The 22043-nt window shown below is 51.8% G+C and overlaps 1 protein-coding gene across 1 annotated transcript in view; it reads left to right on the forward strand.

Moving 5' to 3' along the window:
• The window catches only part of Traf5 (TNF receptor associated factor 5), a 39097-nt gene extending 17352 nt beyond the window's left edge, over positions 1 to 21745 (forward strand). The window contains 11 exon segments of the mRNA XM_040738116.1: positions 2764 to 2982; positions 3605 to 3662; positions 8883 to 8984; positions 11715 to 11879; positions 12589 to 12666; positions 12957 to 13031; positions 14149 to 14176; positions 14179 to 14240; positions 18112 to 18252; positions 19401 to 19569; positions 20935 to 21745. Of these exon segments, the coding sequence (XP_040594050.1) occupies positions 2765 to 2982; positions 3605 to 3662; positions 8883 to 8984; positions 11715 to 11879; positions 12589 to 12666; positions 12957 to 13031; positions 14149 to 14176; positions 14179 to 14240; positions 18112 to 18252; positions 19401 to 19569; positions 20935 to 21512 (1674 nt within the window). The 5' untranslated portion in view covers position 2764 and the 3' untranslated portion in view covers positions 21513 to 21745.
• The last annotated feature ends 298 nt before the right edge of the window (positions 21746 to 22043 follow it).

Here is a 22043-nt window from a genome sequence, read left to right on the forward strand (position 1 = left end):
GATCACATGCACAGAGGTCTGACAGAGGTTTCAGTCTGCCTTCTGCTGTGAACCTTGCCGTCCTAAAGGCCCCACGCCCGAGAGACAGGCAAAGCCCAGGTGAGCGCCTCCTAAGTCCAGAGGCCTGGAAGGGGTGTGTGATCCCAGGTAGGACCAAGGACCGAGCCGTCCAGCTCGGTGAACCAATGAGTTTAACTGGGGTTCCTTACAAGGTTGTGGGTGAGGTATTACATACAGGAGCGTGGGCACCCTGTATAACCAGAGTCTCCTCCTCTGCACTGGCAACCCTTCACCACTTACACAACCTCAGGAAAGGGCAGGGCCTTGTGCACCCCACCTCCTGAGCCGTTCATGAGCCCTGCGGATCAGACTCCTATACCTCCTCTAGTTGAGGGAATGTCAGTCCTGTGAGGGTCTCTTGACGCTAATGGCTGTGGCTTTGATGTGAGACAGCAATAGCCATGTGGTCCGCAGAGGGCAGTACTCCACATGACGGACACACCCCAGGCACACACGGCAACTCTGCACAGGCCCCATGGGAGAGGCAAGCTTGTGAGCTTGAAGAACTAGAAGAATTCTGTGTGTCTGGAGCATAGACAAAAGCAAGAGAGGTCCTGATCCTGGATTTTCAGGGGGTGGCAGGCAGGTTGTTCTATAGTTTGCTTAGCGTTGTAGACCTTAGACTTTTTTTTTCTTTTTCTTTTTGAGACAGGGCTTCTCTGTGTAACAGTCCTGGCTGTCCTGGAACTCACTTTGTAGACCAGACTGGCCTCAGACTCAGAGATCCACTTGTTTCTGCCCCCTCGGTGTTGGGATTAAAAGTGTGCTTTAATTGTGGACTTTTTTTTTTTTAATCAGAGCTAGGAGAAGCCACAGCTGAGTTGTAGCAGCGCTGAAAATGCCATCCTGCTGCACAGCTTGGAAACTGGATTGAGGAGAAAGCGGCTAACGGGATCTTACTCAGTCTGGGTGGGCGATGATGCGAGTTGGTTACACCAGGTGACTCAGGCAACATCTGTTTCCCGAGGTCTGGTGCCAGCACTGTCTAGGGTGCTCAGATTCTGGTGCGGCTTCCCCTCCCCCCCGCATTGTTGCAGGAAGAAAGAGGGAGAGGGGTTCCCTGGCCCCTCTCTGTGAGGGGCCTTCATCCTCTCAAACCCTCGCCTCCAGACACCATCACCTTGGAGGCGGATAAGAGGGAGGGGCGAAAAGTGAGAGCCCACAAGATGGGTAACAAGGCGTGTGCAGTGTAAGACTCCCCTGAGTGGTCTTAACATCCTCTCCGACTCTCTCAGTCTTGGGGATACAGTTCAAATGCTTGCTCATCATGCCGTTAGCAACTGGGTGTGCTCTGAATGCTCAGCTTCTGGCCCAGCTGACTGGACGGCTTGGTGTCCTGTAAAACGCTGATGGATGAAGAACTATTCCCGTAAAGTGTGTTTGTAATGTTCCTCATTGCTGTGGACAAATACCCAAAGGAGCAACTCAATCGGGAAAGGCTTTGTTTGACCCATGGGGCTTGAGAGTGTGGTAGTCTGGATGTATTTGGCCACCGGTAATCTCACAGGAAGTGGCACTGTTAGGAGGTGTGGCTTTGTTGGAGTGGGTATGGCCTTGTTGTAGGAAGTGTGTCACTGTGGGGGCGGGCTCTGAGGTTTCCTATGCTCAGGATGCTGCCCAGCAAGTCAGTCAACTTCCTGTTGCCTGCGAGATGCAGCACTCTCTACTCCAACACCACATGGGCCTGCACGCTGCCATGCTCCCCTTCATGGTCATAATGGACTGAGCCTCTGAAGCTGTAAGCCAGCCACTCTCAATTAAATGTCTCCTTTATGAGAGTTGCTGTGGTCATGGTGTCTCTTCTCGGCAAGAGCAACCCTAACTACGACAGAGGGGGGTACAGCTAACCATGGCAGGCGTGGCCCAACAGGGGGGAGGCGTGGCCCAACAGGGGGGAGGCGTGGCCCAACAGGGGGGAGGCGTGGCCCAACAGGGGGAGGCGTGGCCGTGGTGGTGGGAGCCTGAGGCTGCTTACTCACATCTCCATGGTTTGGAAGCAGGGAAAGGGGAAATCCAGGCTCAGCTGGCTTTTCTTCTTTTTATTCATCCCAGGACCCCAGCCTAGACAATAGTACTGCCAGAATTCAGGGTGAGTCCTCTCTTAGCTGATCCCCTTGGAAAAGCCTTCAAGGTGATTTGTGGTACCCACGCCATAAGCAACTCCGAGGTATCAGGAAAAGAAATCCCAGATGTCCAGCTGTTTGTACTAAGAAGTGTCTTTATTTTTCCAGTGCTAAGAGGTCTCTCTCTTGTCTTTATTTTTCCAGTGCTAAGAGGTCTCTCTCTTGTAGGAGGGAGCAGTCTTATAGTCTTACAACATAGTAGAAAAAAACCCCAGGTGGAAGAGAGCGTGTTTTCCTCCTGCTAGATGCTGATGTCAGTGGGGCAATGCGGGGGCTGGAAGCTAGAAAACAGGATGCACCTGTGGCTATCAGCTAACAAACAACTCAGAGACCCTGTGGGGGCTGGGCCCCAACAGTGATTGTTAAGTCCAGCCAGGAGTGACCATCACACAGCCTTGCTAAAAGCCATCCACACCCTCGAAGGCACCCCCCCTCCCGTGGCAGGAAGCTGTTAGAATCCTGATGTGATGAATGTGGCAATTGCTAATTATGACCCATTCGTGGTGTGGTGGCTGCTGTTGCTTGGGTTGTTAGCTTACGCTGAAGTGTTCCACCTCTCTGATCTCCCCCCCCCCCCCAGAATGGCTCAATCGGAGGAACAAGGAGCTGTCCCCTGTGCCTTCATCCGCCAGAATTCCGGCAACTCCATTTCCTTAGACTTCGAGCCCGACACAGAGTACCAGTTTGTGGAGCAGCTGGAAGAACGCTACAAATGCGCCTTCTGCCGCTCGGTGCTCCACAACCCCCACCAGACGGGCTGTGGGCACCGTTTCTGCCAGCGCTGCATCCTGTCTCTGAGGTGAGTGCTCATGGCCTGCAGCTCTGACCACAGCTGACCAGACAGCTGGAGGCGTTCCCGGTGGCCTGCTGGGGCTGTGGGGCTGTGGGGCTGTCACTGAGGTTTGGGGCGTCCTTGTGGCATGAGGGAGGCTCTCCCAAGGCTCCTAACGGAGAGCTGAAGTGCAACCCTCTTTGCCGGCCACTCCTTGGTAAACATTCGCCCTGCCTTAAAATTCACGCTGCACCTGTCCTGCAGACACACAGTCTGTCACCGTAGCTGTCTATTGGAGGGGGCTCGCGGTGTCTGCCCTGATGATTGCGTGTTTGAGGCAGCAACCCGTCGTGTCTTACGAGGGACCTGACTGCCGAGGGGCTGTCCACTGCCCAGGCAGCTGCAAAGCATGCGGTAGCATCACTCCATCAGAATCTTCATGGTAGTTAGCTCAGGAAAGGGTGCGTTTTTGCTCACAGCATTTTCCAGGAAAGCCGTGACCTCTGAGGTTGCTGGAGTCTGGGAGGAGTGTACCGCCTGTGCCAATACAGAGACTGGGCACCCGGGGCTAATGTGTGCCCACTTGGTCTTGGAAGGACTGTTAAGATTAAGCGCCTAACTTCGGCCTCACCTTTACTTTCCCCTCCAGGGAACTGAATGCAGTGCCGATCTGCCCCGTAGACAAGGAGGCCATTAACCCTCAGGAGGTGAGCAGGTCATGACTTGACTTGGGTGTCGGAGAAAGCGCCAGCATTCGGGGTTGACATCCGGGCTGGGACGGGACAGCAGCTGGGGACCTAACTCGTTGCCCCTAGTCCTCCTCCACGGGTCAGGTCAGACCTTCCCCCTCTGTCCCTTTGAACCACACCACACCCAGGCCTCACCACCATCCTCCTCTGGCTCCAGCCACATCAAGCCGCTGGAAAAGGTAGAGCACCTGTCTCCTGGAGTTCACCTCCTCTCTGGCTAGTCCCTGGGACGTACTGTCCTGTCTAGTAACAACTTTATCACTATAGTTCATATGCCATAATGTTTACCTTTCAAATGCCTTGGTGTTTTCAGACTCATGTGGCCTTTGTGACATGTAATGACCCCCAAGAAGAAATCCCATGTCCAGCTCACCTTCCCTCACCCCTGTAGCCCACGAAAGTCACAAAAGCCATCTAGTTTCTGCCTCGACTTAGCTGCGTTTTTGGATGCTTCAGATGGATCGAATCCCGCCTTTTCTGTCTGAGTTCCTCCACTCAGGTTCTCAAGGTCCATGCACATGACCGATTGTGTTAGTACTTCACCCTTTTTTATTGCTATATACTAGTCCGCCATGTGGATATACCACGTTTGGCTTCTCTATCCCCAGTTAGTGGACGTTAGTGTTGTAGCTACTTTGTGGACTGCTATGAATAACATTGGTATGAATATTCATGTATGAAGCTTAATTCTTTTGAAATGTGGGGCTGAGGAGGTGGATGGCTCAATGGTTAAGAGCACTGGCTGCTCATCCAGAGCAATGAGTTCCGTTCCTAACACCCATATGGTGGCTGACAACCAATTGTAACTTCAGTCCCAGGGGATCCAGTGCCCTCTTCTGGCCTCCATGGGCACTGCATGCACACAGTACACACACACACACACACACACACACACACACACAGGCAGACATGCAGACATATGACGAGATGTATACATGTAGATTCCAAGAAAAGTTGGGACCTGATATTAGGAGCTGAGGGTGTGGTTTCTGTGGGTTCCTATTCATCAAGCTGGGGCTCAATTTCCAGCACGGGGTGGGGGTGGGGACCTGGATGCTGTTCAAATACATGATTATATCCACGACAGTACAGTCTACTTTAAGAAGCTAGCATTGCAGTTACATGCTGGCTTCAGAACACACGCAACTCAGATGTTCAGTTCTACGAGTAACTGGGAATGGAACTCCTGGGTGATGTGGCAGCACTGAGTTTAACGTTTCTTTTTAAAAATTGTTTATTTATGCTTGGTTTTTTTTTTTAGGTCTGATTTTCTCTTTGAGGTTTGGTTTTTACTGGTCTCTGTAGCCCTGACTGCCTCGGAACTCGCTATGTAGACCTCAGTGATCTGGCTGCCTCGGCCTCCCAAGTGCTAGGATTAAAGGCGTGAGCCACCGCCAGGCTGGGTTAACATCTCAACAACTGCTAGTCTGTTTTGTAAGACAGTTGCCCCCTTTTGTACCTCTCTGGCGCACCTCCCTAGTGGATGTGAAGCCTCTGTTACCTGGGTATGAGTCACTTTCATTGACAGCTGGTGACATGGTCAGCTTAGCTGCCCAGCTGTGTGTCTTCTCTATTGGAGTGCCTCTTAAGATTCTCTCTCTCTCTCTGTCTCTCTCTGTCTCTCTCTCTCTCTCTATTTCTGTGTGTGTGTGTGTGTGTGTGTGTGTGTGTGTGTGTGTGTGTGTGTCTGTCTGTCTGTCTGTCTGTCTGCACAGTGGCCATGGAGGTCAGAAGAAGTAATCAGATCCCCTGACGCTGGAGTGAAAGATGGTTATTAGCCACCAGATTCAAGTGCTGGGAACTGAACTTGATTCCTCTGCAAGAGCAACAAGTGCTCTTAACCTCTGAGCCCTCTCTCCAGACTCACTTTTTCCCCCATCTTAACTGGACTTTTGTCTCTAACTGTGGGATTATTACAAGGCTTTTGAATTATTACCAGGGATGGAGTTTTTTTGTTAATCAGATTTGCCAATATTTTTCTCTTATCACGTGATTTATCTCACCTTGTTGTCGGTGTCTTTTGAAGCATATGGCTCTCAATTTGCTGAAATTTAATTTATCTGGTTTTTGTTTTTTTCCTTTTTTTGGTTTTTCAAGACAGGGTTTCTCTCCGTAGCAGCCCTAGCTGTCCCAGCTCTGTAGACCAGGCTGGTCTTTAACTTACAGAGATCCGCCTACCTCTGCCTCCTGAGTGCCAGGATTATTTAACTTACAGAGATCCGCCTACCTCTGCCTCCTGAGTGCCAGGATTATTTAATTTACAGAGATCCGCCTGCCTCTGCCTCCTGAGTGCCGGGATTATTTAACTTACAGAGATCCGCCTGCCTCTGCCTCCTGAGTGCCAGGATTATTTAACTTACAGAGATCCGCCTGCCTCTGCCTCCTGAGTGCCGGGATTATTTAATTTACAGAGATCCGCCTGCCTCTGCCTCCTGAGTGCCGGGATTATTTAACTCACAGAGATCCGCCTGCCTCTGCCTCCTGAGTGCCGGGATTAAAGGCCTTGTCTGTTTTTCTTTGTTTGTGGGTTTTACTGTTGTGTTAGTCTGCTTCTCCGTTGCTATGATGATGAACAGCATGATCAAAGCCAACTTGAAGGAAGTACCCACGTCACCTTTACACTCCCAGGTTACAGACCGTCATCTAGAGAAGTCAAGCAGGAGCTCCAGGGAGGCAGGAACTCAGCCGAGGCGCGGAGCACAGCTCCTGTCCGGTTTGCCCCCAGGGCCTGCTTAGCCTGCTTTCTTTTACCTCTCAGAATCACTTGCCCAGAGGTGACACAGCCCACGGTGACTGGACCCGCACACATCAATCATTAGTCAAGGAAACGACCCGCATGCAGACAAGTCTGACAGAGGCAGCTCTTTGGTCGAGGCTCCTCCCTCTTCTAGGTGACCCCAGTTCATGTAAAGCTGACAAAGAACTTACCCAAACCAGCACAATTGACCCCTTGTCGGCTTGGCACGCAGATCCATCACTATTAAACCGTACAGACCCCTTCTTCTTTGCCCCCAAGATCATGTAAATGTTAATATCAAACAAATTAAAAGACCCACCACCTTTCAAACACCAAACAAGTTTAGCATCGCTTTAAAATACCCAGTCTCTTAACTATGACTCCTAGCCGGTCGGTGGTGGCGCACGCCTTTAATCCCAGCCCTTGGGAGGCAGAGGCCAGGAGATCTCTGTGAGTTCAAGACCAGCCTGGCCTTACAGAGTAAGGTATACGCAGAGAAACCCTGTCTTGAAAAAAATAAAACCTGTGGGCTCCTGTTTAAAACAAATAAATAAACAAAAAAATTGAATATTTCTTACTCCAAGAGGGAAGAACCAGGAAACAGTTATAGTCAAAGAACAGCCAAATTTCATCGGTGTAAAACGTCCAGCGTCTGACTTCTGGGACTCACCGTTTTCAGTGCTAGGGAGGGTTTTGGCAGTCACGCTTCTTTGGTCGAGGCTTGTCCAACAGGCTCAGGGACCTGCCATTGCCCTTGGCGGCCTTCCCGGGATCCTGGCATCTGCAGCGTGCTGGCGTTGCCCCTGCAACCGAGGCCGCACATTTGCTAGTGGCCTCCTGGCCTCCCTTCAGGGGCTTGGGTTCTGCCAGGTGGCACCAAGCCCCAATCGCTCCCAACCCCATCCGTCCTGCAGCTCTTGGGACACGAAACCCAAACATTGCTTCCTGGCTGCTGCTCCCAGCCTGCTCAGCTGCTTTTCTTACACAGTCCAGGCCCAGCTGGGTAGGGACGGCACCGCCCACGGTGGGCTGGGTCTTCCCACATCAACCCGAAATTAAGAAAATGCCTAGCAGATGTGGCCACAGCCCCACCTAACCCTAGGCAACTCTCCAGTTAAGATTCCCTTTCCAGGTGACTCCACTTTGTGTCAAGTTGGCAAAAATTAGTCGGTCCGGTTGCTGTCTGATGTTCTTTTGGTTTTGTTTGTTTCTCGTCCCTTTGCTGTGTCTAAGAAACCTCTGTCTAACTTAGGGCCATGGAGACGTTTTTCTCCCTGAAAATGTCTCTTTTTTCTTTTCTTCCTTGTGTTTCAGGAGCTCAAACTCTGCCTCCTCCTGAAGGATTTTTTTTTCCCCAAACAGCTGGTCTGACTCACCAGCCTCTTCCCGGTAATTGCCTTCCAGAGGTCCAAGTATTCAGTGTGTACGGGTGTCTCACTAGGTCAAGGACAGGCACACTATAACCTTGGGGCGAGTTCTGCCAGTTTTGCCTCTGAGCTAAGAAAATGGCTTTCACATTCTTAAACATTCATGAAAAAAAAAAAGAAGCACAAAAATTAGTCTATTTTTGCAACCTCTTGTGAGTCTTAAAGTATTTTTAAATAATTTTTTTAAAAACCAAGGAGGCTATCTTGCAGATGAACTGGATTCAGTTACCAGCACCCACATGGCAGGTCACAACTGTCTGTAACTCCAGTTTCAGGGGGCTCTAACGCCCTCTTCTGGCCTCTGGAGTTAACTTCATGCACATAGTGCTTATAAACTCATGCAGGCCCATAACACATATCAACACATAACACACAACACATAACACATATGCAAACAAATCACCTGAAAAAAATCAAAGAATAACATTTTGCGGTACATGAAAATTTTATGCTATTTGAATTTCAGTGTCCATACGTGTTTTACTGGAGCACAGCTGTGCCTTCTGGTGTAAGTATTATAGAAGTCAGCATTGAGGCAGAGGCAGGTGAATCCGTGAGTTCGAGGCCAGCCCGGTCCACAGAGCAAGTTCAGGGATGGTTGCCATGTGGCCTGCCAAGCTGGCAGTATTGACCTTCTGACCCTTTATAGAGGATGTGTCCCAGTACACACGTTGTGCTGAAATAACCAACCAGCACAGCTTCGGGGGCACTGACACTCAGGCTGGAGTGAGAAACGACTCTCTGCCCTTGGCTCAGCCCCCTCAAGCGCACCCTGCGCCTCCCCTAGCCAACAGCCTGCCGTGCTGAGCACCGAGCTAGTAGTATGCCTTGCTAGAAGTGCGCATCCGAGGCAGCCTTTACTTTCAGTGTGGTCTTGTGACATTTCCGTTTCAGCCACTGCCTGGAAGTTTCCATCCGCTGCTGAGACAGACCTGAAGGCCAAGCTTACCATAGCTTCCTTCGCGCCACTGCCGCGCACGGGAGGCTGTGAGACTGATTGTGTCTGTGTTTCAGGTGTTCAAAGACAACTGCTGCAAAAGGGAAGTCCTCAACTTACACGTCTACTGCAAAAACGCCCCTGGATGCAATGCCAGGGTTATTCTGGGGCGATTCCAGGTTGGTGTCTCTCGAGACCAGTGTTGCCACTTTAGTGGCACCCACTGGGCATTTCTGTGACGGGCCCTGTAAATGGTTCCCTGGGTGTTTCTCCAACTGTCCCCAATCTGGCAGTACCATGAAATTTTAACCAAAGGGTCTGTTCTCTAGAAGCACGGAGCGAGCACCATCTGTGTGCTAGGCCGAAATTATGGGATCCCTGTGAGTTCAAGGTCGGCCTGGTCTACACAGGGCAGTCAGGGTTACACAGAGAAACCCTGTCTGGGGTGGAGGGTGACAGCCAGAGAATCCAGCAGGGATGCACACTTGCAGGACCCTAGGGTGGGAGGCGGGCGTGGCTGGCACAGTTGTGAGGTCAGGCCCTTCCCGCCGAGCATCGGCTCTGCCTCTGGGTGCTGGGGACTGTGCGCTCTGTCTAATGCTTGTGACCCACGGCAGGGCAGGGCGCTGGGCCGGGTCACCCAGGCTGTGCTCTGCCAGTGAGGCACTGGTGGAGATATGTCTGCGGTGTCAGGGGAGTGCGGGGAAAGGGACGAAGGGACTGGAGTCCTCCAGCTGGGGAAGGCACAGCCCCTATCAGACTCAATCGCACGCCAGTGACTCAGCCACCTCCTGCTTCCAGGGAAAGGCTTGGCAGCTGCTGAGATTTTCCCTTCACACCCACACAGTGTGGAACATGCATGTCAGATGACTCAGCCCTTTATCAAGCCTCCAGAACACACACACACACTCTCTGTCTGTGTGTGTGTGTCTCTCACACACATATATTCTCTCTCTCTCTCACACACACACACATACACACACACTCTGTCTCTCTCTCTCACACACACACACTCTGTCTCTCTCTCTCTCTCACACACACACACACACACACACCCTGGGCACTGAGATGATAAATGTGTAGGTGATTTCCTCGTCCCCTGGGGGAGCTCTCTGTGAGAATCCTAGGCGGGGCTTCTTGTCAGCTGTGTTGTCACCAATCTTGGATCTGCCACAGAGAGCTGTGGAGAGCAGAGCCCAGGCTGTGGGGGGCAGGGTCTGCTTTCTGTAGCCGGTTGCCAAGTGCCCCACCCCCAATCTCCCTACCCCCCCCATCCTCCCCACCCCATCCCCACCCCCTCCCTGTCTCCAGCTGCTTGTGTGGTGAGGAGAAGGGTCTCTCCGGTCTGAGTGAATGTCAACAGTTGTGGCTCGGGGACACTATCAACAAGTTAGTCTGGGTTTTCATTTTCCTTACTACAAAAGACAAAGGGAAATAACTTTAGTCTCTCGTGATGAGAAAGAAATTCTACTGGGTTGCTTTCCCTTGAGAACAGGTGGCAAGCTGTTTCTGTTAAGAGCAGATAGTCGGGGCTGGAGAGGTGGCTCAGCAGTTAAGTGTGTCTTCCAGAGGACCCTCGTTCCCTGCATCACGTGGTGGCTCACGGCCGACTCTAACTCCAGTCCTGGGGGACCCAGTGCCCTCTTCTGGTCTCCTTGGGCATCAGGCGTGCATATGGTACACCCATACTCATCAAATACATACATACATACATACACACACATACAGACAGACAGACATACACACACATACATACATACATACATACATACACACACACACACACACACACACACACACACACAATTCTCTCCCAGTTCCTCAGCTGGCCCCTCCATTAAGAGCCTGACGGTAGGGTGGGTGAAGAGGCCCATCAGGAAATGCTGTGCACTTCCAGGCCTGAGTGACCTAGAGCTCGAGATCGAGACCAGGCTCCCTGAGCTCAGAGATCCATTTGCCCACTCAGTGCTAAGCTGGAAGGTGTGTGCGCCGCCACACCTGGCACTTAGACAAAAGAGCCAGGTAGTAAGTGCAGGCTCTGCACGGCTCCCACGTCCTCCTCCCTCGCCCCGCAGAGCAAAACCAGCCACAGCCATAGGTGAGCGGAACAGCTGAGAGAAAGAGGAGGTTACAGAGACAGATACGCAGTGGGGCCACATCTGGCCTGCAGGCTCCAGTGAGCCAGCTGTGTGAAGTTGCCGCGTAGAGAGATGGGTTCTCGTGACTCAGCAGTGTCACAGTAATTTGCGGTGGCGAGGTGTTTCCAGTGTCTCAGGTGACAAGCCCTGAGTGGATACCCTCAGTTCACTCATGCCCCGATGAGGAACACGCCAGGTTATGTCACTGAACAAAAGGCCTGACCGTCTGTCCTCCTCGTGCCCAGGAACCTGCCTTCTCTCTCCTCGAGTCTCCCCATCATTAGTCTGTGCCCCTCCTCTGCAGAGCCAGCACGCCCCCTTCTTTCCTTCCAATGGCTGTCCTGCCTCCGCTGTGCAGAGACTAACAGAAGGTGCTGGGAATGGGGGTGGGGGAAAAATCACACAAAAGAAACAGAAGTGTCACCGAGACCTGCCACTGGCTGGAAAGGCTGGGAGAGCACGCATGGCCCGACACCTTCGCACAGGAGCAGGCCACTGGGGTCCTCCAGACAAACTTCATGTTCTTGCCCCCCGAGCCCTCCCAGGCCCCCACCCCACTCCATCTTTATCCCTCCCCTAATCCCGCAACGAGCCAGACTAGCTTTCACGGTGCCAGCCCAGCGGCCCCTCTGCCCTTGTCCTCGGAAGAGGCCGTGGGTCTCCATGACAGCGGGGGACAGGCCGGCCCAGCCAGCTCTTGGCCTTCTTCCCAGCTGTGCCCCACACTGGCCCTGCCTCTGGGGCTGTTGTCACCTGTGTCGCCTACCGCAGGATCACCTTCAACACTGCTCCTTCCAAGCTGTGCCCTGCCCTAACGAGAGCTGCCGGGAAGCCGTGCTCCGGAAGGACCTGAAGGAGCACCTGACCGCACGCTGCCGGTTCCGAGAGGAGCCGTGCCTTTACTGCAAGAGGGACGTGGTGGTCACCGACCTGCAGGTGAGGGCAGGCACCCGTGTGTGACCATGCGTGCAGCTCAGATGGAACTAAGAAGTGCGCTCGTTACTTACTTGTGCTGAACTTGGACTAAGGAGAGGGATTGCCTGGCCAGGGGTGTGGCTCCGTTGATTGGGTTCTCTGACTAGCAGGCGGACAGCCCTGGATCTGATCTCCAGCAGGGCTTGAACCTCTCATCCCGCCACTTGGAGCTAGGAGGATGAGTAGTTCATCCTTGGCTTCTTAGCATTAAAGCCAGTCTGGGCTGCAGGAGACCCTGTCTCTAAAAGGAAGAGGTCTTATATCATCTGGGGCCGGAGCTCAGCTGGTAGCATGCTCGCCTCGCATTCACGAGGCTGTAGGTTTGACCCCCAGCACACAAACCAGACGATACACGCCTGTACTCTCAGTGGGGGCAGGAGATCTGAAGTTGAGGGATAGCTCATCCTCGGCTGCATAATTAGGTAGCTCTCAAGTGGGAGGAAGAGGAGCCGGTCCATCCCCCAGCCCCAAACCTTCTGACCTTTCAGAAGTTTTTGATTTTTAGCTGAATTAATTTACGCCAAGAAAGCAGACATCTCTAATCTTTCTTGGGACCTGGGCTGTAATTTCCCATGGAGAGCAAGCCATGTGTCGTGTCTCTCCACAGACACTCGTATAAGTACCCTGAGGCAAGAGTTCTTGGCTTTGTTTCCCATGTGCTCTGTTTCAGGATCACGAGGAAAACGTGTGTCCTGCATACCCAGTGCCTTGTCCCAACAAGTGTCTGAGGACTATTCCGAGAACTGAGGTGGGTAGACAGTCCTCCCTGGGGAGTGCGGGGAAACGCTTGGCAATCCTTGCGGCGTGGGTTTGATGAGAGTTGGAGCCGGAGGCCTGAGGATTACGTGGTCCTTGGGACGACTCCGCCAGTCTTCTGGGGCCGTCCCTCAAACACCCTTCTGTTTCCACCCTGGATCTGCCTCACCAGAGTTTCTCCTGTGTCCCTCACTTCCTCCCAAGTAACCCCCGGTTCCCTGATGATACCAAACAGTTGAAGATCCCGAGCGTTTCCACAGCATAGGCCGTCCCATTTTGTAGGTGAATGAACACCTTACCGTGTGTCCTGAGGCCGAACAAGACTGTCCCTTTCAGCACTACGGCTGTACTGTCAAGGTAAGATGCGGGTCACCTTCATCTCTGCCACTGTAACTCGCCGGTGAGTTCACTTTATTCTTTAACTCTCTTCAGGGTAGGGAAGGGCAGAAGGACACCAGAACTTTAGGGCTACAATGGAGCTAGGGCTCTCCAGAGAAACAAAACTCCCACACACATACATGCGTGTATATGTCACGCTCATGTATCTGTCCGTATGGGTGTGTAGGGAGACCCATTCTGCCGCCTCGAGGTCCCTGTGCTGCCCCACACATGCAGATCAGCTCCGCCCCAACATGTATGTCTTTAGGAGCCTTTAGCTAGATTATGAGAACTGCAGTTGTATTAGCTGCAGAAAGGTCAGGTGTTACCTTTCAGGGTGGTATGGCAGCATTGCTTCTGGTGCTGAGAACACTCTTTACAGTCAGGATCCGCCTCCCGCTGGGCCGTGTTCCAGTGCTAACCTCAGTGTCAGGAGCTGAGCTGAGCTGAGCGTGGGTAGGGGAGTTGTTCTCTAGAACCTTCCTTGGAGCCTCTGGCTACCAAGGGGCTAGCACTGAAGGGAAGTTGAGGATGGATGTTGGCCTGTGGACCTTTGCCCTTATTAGCAGTAGACCCTGTCAGCCAATAAACATTGTAACATCAGGGGAGATGTATCCATTCCTTCTCTCAGGCGTGTGACCCTGAGTGTAACAAATTTGCACAGGCTGGAATTAAAAGCGGTCTGAAGGCTCACCGGCTCACCACCCCCTGCACAGCACAGTATAGAAATGCACTCTGCGGAAGGAGGAACTGGCCCAGGCTTAAAGGCAGAGTCTGCCGAGACTATGCATGCCGGTAGCTGAGTGGCAGCGGCCGGCCGCGCCTGCACCAAGGCAGGAAGAAAGTCAGCAGCAGAGTTTTGATAGCAGCCTGATTCTTTGTCTTGTAAGCTTGTTTGGTCCTGGCTGCAGGAGAAATCTAAAGCTGGGGAAGGACCCAATGGGGTCATTTTTCCTGCAGCTCTGTAGGAAAAAGTGCATAGGGAAACTGAGTCAGCAAAGTGGCTGAGGTTCTGTGTTAGTTACCGGAGTGCTTGTCACCTGCCTCATTCGGGGAGCTTCTCAATAACTGGATTTCACTTTTGCTTGTATTGAAGGGGAAGAGGGGGAAGTTGCAGGAGCATGAGCAGGCAGCTTGCGGGACCACATGCTTCTGGTCCTAGAGAGGAACTTCCAACTGGAGCAGCAGGTGAGTCCTGGGACCACGCGTAAAGGAACAGGGAAACTGCTGACACTTAGCTACTCTGTTTTTTCATGCTCTCTCTGGTTCCGTGCAAGCCGATTTAAAAAAGGCATGTGCTTTTCTGCTAGTGGCCGGATACACCCTTGATGTTATAGAAAATGTGAGCTAGAAGGTGCCTGTGAGTTCTTTGGGCTCATCACCTCTTGAGGATGAACTAAGATCTGAAGTTTGTACCCTGCAAGTGGCAGACTGAACCTCAAGCCAGCATGCTCAGTGGCTTAGCATGCACTCCACAACCTGACGATGTACCCTTCATCCTTACCAAGCGCCTACTGTTTGACATTTTTAAATTGAATCAGTCACAGCGTTTCAGTACTCAGCGACAATCTGTTCTAAGCACTATGGGCTTCGTGGTGTAGACCTAAGCTGCCGTGGAGAAGCTCTGTAACCTGATAAACATATACTAACCTCATACATACCCACTGGCCATGGCTGTCAAGCCTGTCGTGGTTCCTGGAGCGCTTGTAGCGTCTATAAAGGCTGATGCTAAGGAGCAGTTGGTATGGAAGTTAATTATGTTGCAGGACCATTTTGGAAGACTTCTCAGGCCCACTGCCAGAGAAGGGGTTTGCCACCGTGAATTATTTCATGATGTCCAATTCCACATTACAGTGGGTGTGTGCTCTTCAGGGTCACAGCCAGGAGAAAATTGGAAATCTCGACACAACAGGCACCAGTCACAGGCCTGCTGCCTGGGGACTGAGGGTTTTTCATGCTCTCCCCAGGCACCCATCCCTGACTGAAGAGACAGTGTGTGCAAGGCATTGGGTTCATTGCTGGGGACACTGAGTCACAGGGGACATAGCTTCTCCATGAAGAATCGTGGAAATATGAACAGATAAGCAGTGGTGCCTTCTGGAACACAGTGACACTGTGTGGGGTACAGAGACTGCAGCAAGGCACTCTGGGGAAACCGTGGAAGGCTTCTCGGGGTAGGACACCCAAGCTGTGCCTTCTCCACTTATTTCATTTTTAAGTATGTGTATGGGGAGTGTGTGCATGAGTGCAGGTGTGTGAGGAGGTTAGAAGAGCGTCAGATCTCCTGGAGTGTAGGCAGCCGTGAGCTGTCCAACGTGGGTTCTAGGAACTGAACTTGGGTCCTCTGCAAGAACAGTGCATGTTATCTCTCCGGCTCTCCAGGCTGACACTGAAGGGAAACAGTGTGCAGGAAGAGGGCTTGTGACTAGACAGGCTGGTCTAAAGGATGCTGACGCTTAAGTTAGTGGAGTATGAGACAGGAATGTCTGGAGACCGGTAGACTGGATTAAGACAGCGGTGACCATCCGTGTAGAGATGGACAGTGTTTGGTTATTGTTGTCCGTGTAGAGATGGACACTGTTTGGTTATTGTTTTACTCGTGCATATTCTGCCTTGTTTCAGAAGGGATTTAAGGATCAAAAGCTAGGGCTAATGAGTTCCAGTGTTTGGCTTTTTAAGACTGTAACAGAGTAGTATTACTGTTAAAATGGGTGTTACTATCTATTACCCTTACCAAAAGGTAAGAGCATGGCAGCGGCTGATAGCGAGGCTGCTGGTGCCAGGAAGCCGGGGCCTGCAGGGTACACACCCACCTAGTTCACGCCCCTGCCCCCGTGTCCTCATTTGTAAATGGGGTGTAGTAGATGGGAGTGAGGCAACGGTCCGCTCTCTCAGCATAGCGCCTGGCACACAAGAAGCATTTCAGTATTGAGAGCAGCTGAGATGCTGGGAGTGGCCATGGAGGACGCCATCCCCGTGCCAGTGGACTGCAGATAACGTGGAGGTGCTCTGAGGGTGGAGTGGCGTGCTTTAAGCGTGGGCGGCAGAGAATCTGGGGATGTTATCGGCTGAGGTGGGGACCAGGAGAGCAGGAGCAGACCAGAAGTAAGGGTGGGGAAGGGGACGGTCAAGGGGCTTATGACCGTTTGTACATCATTCGCCAAGCACACATCCTGTGTCTTCCGTGTACGGTGTCCTGCTGGGTTCAGAGAATAAAGTAGTCTCAGCAAACATGCTATCGTGGGGAAAGGCCAAAGACAACAATGAGAGCAAGCTGTAAGAGGGATGGGACGGGCCACGGGTGGGTACCAATGGGACGGGAAGGGCCTGGGTGGGTGATGTAGGTAAGGAAATATTCCCAGAGGCTGTGCCTTTTAGTGGCTTCACTGAAAAGGTGGTTTCTGGATGAGGGAAGTTCCCTCATGGAAGCCAGGGACTAAATAGTCTTGCTGGGTGCACATGGGTTAGCTACGTGTGTGCAGCCTTGCTGGACAGGATGCACATGGGTTAGAAATAACTGTGAAGCCACAAGGGTATCAGATGATATAGAGCCCCGAGTTTCCTTTAAAAAAAAAAGCCACTGGAGACATTGAAACAGGAGAAACAGAAGACCAGATTAGTCTCTTGATGTTGTTGTTTGTGATATGGAGTATGAACTGGAGAACACTTGCCACTAAGCAGATATTTTCCCAGCACCAACTGGTACCAGTTTCAATCCAGTTGCTGTGAGATCCAGGATGATCCCAGCTTCTGTGGAGGGTAGGTCTCAGGGGAGGGTCAGAAATGTAGGAAATGTCACAGCCTAGGTAGAAATTGATGAAGACTGTGATTGCTAAAACAGATAGGACATGTGTCCATGGATGTAGTGTGTGTGTGCATATGTGTCAGTGTATGTGTGTGTATGTGATGTGTGTTCGGGTGTCTATATGTGTCTATGTGTATGTGTGTGTGAGAGTGTATGTGTGTGTGTTGTGTGTGTGTATGATGTGTGTGTGGGTATCTGTATGTGTCTATGTGTATGTGTGTATGTGAGAGTGTATGTGATGTGTGTGTGTATGTATGTGATATGTGTGCGGGTGTCTGTATGTGTCTGTGTGTGTGTGTGTGTGTGTGTGTGATGTGCATGCGGTGTCTGCATGTGTCTGTGTGTCTGTGTGTGTCTGTGTGTGTCTGTGTGTGTGTGATGTGCGTGCGGTGTTTGTATGTGTCTGTGTGTCTGTGTGTGTCTATGTGTATGTGTGATACACACACCTGAAATCCCAGCACTTGGAAGGTGGAAGGAGGCAAGAAGGCTGGGTCATCCTCAGCTGTGTAGCTAGTTACAGGTCAGCCTGGGCCACAGACTCTCAAAAACCAGAAACCAAACAAATGCACAAATGAGACAGAAATAGAGGAAGAGCTTTTCTGTGTCTAATGCTGTGAGTGGAAGTTGGCCAGCATTCAGACTGAAAAGGATCGCTCTTGGGTTTTTTTTATTGTTTCCCTCAGATAGATTACAAATTCTGGGCTGGCAGGATGGCTGAGTGAGTAAGGGCACTTGCCATATAAGCATGAGGACCTGAGTGGAGGGCCAGCAGCCTAACTAAGTCCAGGCTCTGTGAGAGACTGTCTCAAGGGGAAGGTCCAGAGCAGCAGAGGAAGCAGCAGACACGCATGTGTGCACACAGATTGATCAGGACGTCTAAGTTTAGCAGTGCTCACCTAGTTTGGCTACACTTGCTGTGCGCTGACAGTTACGGGGGGGGGGGCTCTTTGGGGACTCTGCAAGGGTGCTCTGACAGGGGCTGTGGCTCTCTGACAGCACGCAGTGAAAGGATACATCGAGGCAGTACACTGAGTTCAGCCACGAGACACCCCTGACTGGCTGGCCATCGCCGCAGGTCCGGGACGGAGCGTTCTATGGGTCTGGTTAGCGGGACTACCTGCAAATACTTTCTTGAATTAAACGGGACTCTGCTTTCCAACACTGCCCTGGAAACGCACGCGTACCGTCTCTCCCATTAGCCTGTGTGCATGCACTTAACAACTCGTCTCTCTTCATGCATGTGCCTGTTATTAGGTCTCTGACTTATACCAGAGTCTCGAACAGAAAGAAAGCAAAATCCAGCAGCTGGCAGACACCGTGAGGAAGTTCGAAAAGGAGTTTAAGCAGTTCACACAGATGTTTGGCAAAAACGGAAGTTTCCTCTCAAATGTCCAGGTGAGGGCTGGGCAGATGGCCAGGGGTTGCAAGTGCTGACTCGGTGGCTCTCAGCCACCTGTAACTCCAGATCAGAGGATCTGATACGCTCTTCTGGCCTCCATGTCCATATACTCAGGCACACACACATACACATATAATACATGTATGTATGTATGTATGTGTATATGTATATATATATATTTTTTTTTTTTAAGAAGGGCTGGAGAAATGGCGCAGTGGGTAAGAGCACTTGCTGCTCTTGCAGCGGAACAGGGCTCAATTCCCAATACACGCCTGATGGTAATTTACAACCATCCATGAGTCCAGTTCTAGGGGATCCAATACCCAATTCTGACCTCTGCAGGCACCAAGCACCTACAAGGTTCATGGACACACATGCAAGCAAAACACTCACATATAAAATAAAATAAACATTGGGCTGGAGAGGTGGCTCCCAGGTCCCCCTCTGCAAGGAAGATGACACTGAGCAGGATCCCTGTTCTGGCCCAGGCAGAGCAGGACAAGCCTGGAAGAGCCCCCAAATGCTCCACGACTCTCTCAGACGGAGGGCATTAATCTGTCTGTCTGCCTAGTCTACACAGTTCTAATTCTGCCCTGGTGGTCTCTGTATAGAAACAAGTCAGGACTGACACTATGATAGGTTTCTTTCGTCTGAACATGTTCATACATGCAAATGCACGAAAGCACACACATCTGCACATGCATGTACAGCACATGTAGAACATGTGCATATATGTATACATATATGTGTATGATGTACTGAACAAGTATAGAGTTTACGTGGCCTAGATTTCTGGAACAATACAAATTTCAACTATATCGCCCACATTATATGTCTTAAAACCTCCCACTGCCAGTGGGAGGCTGGCTGCTCGGGGAAGGACGCTAAGGGTTGACAGCTAGAGAACACGTGTGTAAGTGGAGGGGGCCTTTAGACACGTTAGGAAAAGCTCACAGACTCACCAGAAGGGTTCAGATGGAGGTGAGAGGGAAGGCAGGGGCTGGTGACTCGGGCACGCTCACCGAATTTTCTGCCTCGACTGTGTTGCTTTCTTTCCACTGGTGAATTATATGTGGAATGTTTGTGTTAACGCATGACAAATCTGTTGTCTAATGCCCAAGTATGATTCTTTTGGCACCGCCAGGCTCTGAGCAGTCACATTGACAAGTCGGCCTGGCTGGAAACACAGGTGCGGCAGCTGCTGCAAATGGTCAACCAGCAGCAAAGCAGAGTGGACCTGCGCTCTCTGGTGGACGCCATCGACGGTGTGAAGCAGAAAATCTCCCTGCTGGAAGCCAGTGACCAGAGATTAGGTGTGTGACCGACCACTTCTCTCCCGTGACTTCCCCTGCGTGCATTCGTGATAGAAGCCGACATGTCACAGCCCAGCTCTCCGGGATAAACTGGCTGGATCCTCTTCGTGAAGCAGCATGAGAGTCTGGGCCAAAATGAGGGCCGCCCTGATGTGGGGGAGTCAGACATGGCGGGGAGACAGCCCAGGCAGTTCCGGGAGCAGGAGGCGGCCGCTCTTAGGAACAGTGGAAAACAGTCATAAGCTAAGGGAGGGGTGAGCAATGACTGGCCGTCTTAGGTGTGGAGGGCTAGGAGAGGGTCTGGCTATTAAGAGGCACACTAGGGCCAGTGAGATGGCCTAGCGGGTGACTCTCTGTGCAGTCACGACAGCCAGTACATTAGCTACTCTTCTGTTGCTGTGCTGAAACACCGTGACTGAGGCAGCTTATAGAAGGAAGCGTTTATTTGGCTCATGGTTCCAGACAGACAAAGAGTCCATCACCAACACATAGGGAGCATGACACAGCAGGCAGCTGGGGGGAAGGGGTGACACCCAGTGACACACCTTCTCCAACAAGGCCACACCTTCTAATCCTCCCCAAACAGCCACTAACCGGAGACCAAGCATTCCAATGCCCGAGACTTACAACTCATTCGAACTACAACACCCAGAGTTTGGTTTCTGGGGCCCACATAGTGGAGGGCAGGACCAACTGCTGAAAGCTCCAGGAGTAGGCTAAGGCACATGTGTGCATAATCTAAAGCTTTGTATGTAAGATGCATTGTAGGAGCTGGGGAGATGGCTCAGTGAATAATGCATCTGCGGCATAAACATGGCCTGCAGCTTGAATCCCTAGAGCTGTGTGAATGCTGAGTAAGCCTGGGGGCCGTTATCCCAGCGCTCTGGAGGCTGAGACAGGATCCCCAGGACAAGCTAGCTAAAACTTAGCAGGGATTGGTTCAGAGAGAGACCTGCCTCAGAAGACTAAAGGACAATTGAGGAAGACAGCCAACATCAACTCTGGCCTCTGCATGGGCCTCACGCACATGCAGGAATACGTAGACACTTCCATCACACCCACGCACACACTACACTTCATTCACACCCACGCACACACTAGATAAAGAAGCCTGAGGCTCAGCATGAGAATCCACTGGCGGGAATGCCCTGTGCGCCCTGTACTGGGGCAAGCTTCGGGCAAGGGGGACACATCCCTGTTTGCCTGGTGTCAGCCCACCGAGGCGTGGCATGCACTGAGTTAACATGAGTAATGTATGTGGCCCGCGTGCGGTCCTCGGGTGGATGCTACGCCTAGCTTCACTGTCCCGTGGCGGAGTCTGGACGGCAGGCCCATGCTGCAGCCTCCTGTTCTGTTTCCTTTCAGTTGTTTTAGAGGGAGAGACCAGCAAGCACGACGCACACATCAACGTCCACAAAGCCCAGCTGAATAAGAACGAGGAACGATTTAAGCTGCTGGAGGGCGCCTGCTACAGTGGCAAGCTCATCTGGAAGGTGACAGATTACAAGGCGAAGAAGAGGAAGGCCGTGGAGGGCCACGTGGTGTCCGTCTTCAGCCAGCCTTTCTACACCAGCCGCTGTGGCTACCGGCTCTGTGCTAGGGCCTACCTGAACGGGGATGGGTCTGGGAAGGGGACGCACTTGTCCCTGTACTTTGTGGTGATGCGGGGCGAGTTTGACTCACTGTTACAGTGGCCGTTCAGGCAGAGGGTGACCCTGATGCTTTTGGACCAGAGTGGCAAGAAGAACCACATCGTGGAGACCTTCAAAGCTGACCCCAGCAGCAGCAGCTTCCGAAGACCCGACGGCGAGATGAACATCGCCTCTGGCTGTCCCCGATTTGTGTCCCATTCCACCCTGGAGAATTCCAAGAACACCTACATTAAGGACGACACCCTGTTCCTGAAAGTGGCCGTGGATTTAACGGACTTGGAGGATCTCTAAATGTTAACCGATAAGAAGATCTCTCGGGTCCAGAAGCACAGGGGGGCAGGTGACTGTCCTCTAAGCCCAGACCTCTAGACTGAACGTGCTTTGTTGGCCTTTCGCCTTTAACGTCTGAGTGTTACCGTTTCCTCTTGGATCCTGCCCCGGGTTTGAAACTTAAAACTCTTAGTACATTGCTGTTATTTATATTTTTTTATCCCCTGAAAAAATTACAATGGTCTTGGCAATTAGGCCTGGGGCTCCGCTCTCTCTCACTGATGTCAGGGAATTGCCACAGGGGTCTGGTGCTGAGTGTGGCGAGTGCTCAGAGGTGAATTCCCAGCTGATAAGCTGTGTCTTTCCAGAGGCAGGCAGGCTGTCCCAGCTAATGTGGGTGATGTAGCTACAGCTGTACGCTGCATCTGGGGCACAGGTCTTTAGTCAGTACCAAATCCTCGGGAACTGCAGCACCCCTCTATTTGGTAAGATTCACTGGCAGTCTGTAAGCACCATGTTCAAAGTTGCATAACAGCTGGTGAATGGGGCTAG

Source organism: Mesocricetus auratus, unplaced genomic scaffold (genome assembly GCF_017639785.1).
Source record: "Mesocricetus auratus isolate SY011 unplaced genomic scaffold, BCM_Maur_2.0 Super-Scaffold_100676, whole genome shotgun sequence".
NCBI lineage: Eukaryota > Metazoa > Chordata > Mammalia > Rodentia > Cricetidae > Mesocricetus > Mesocricetus auratus.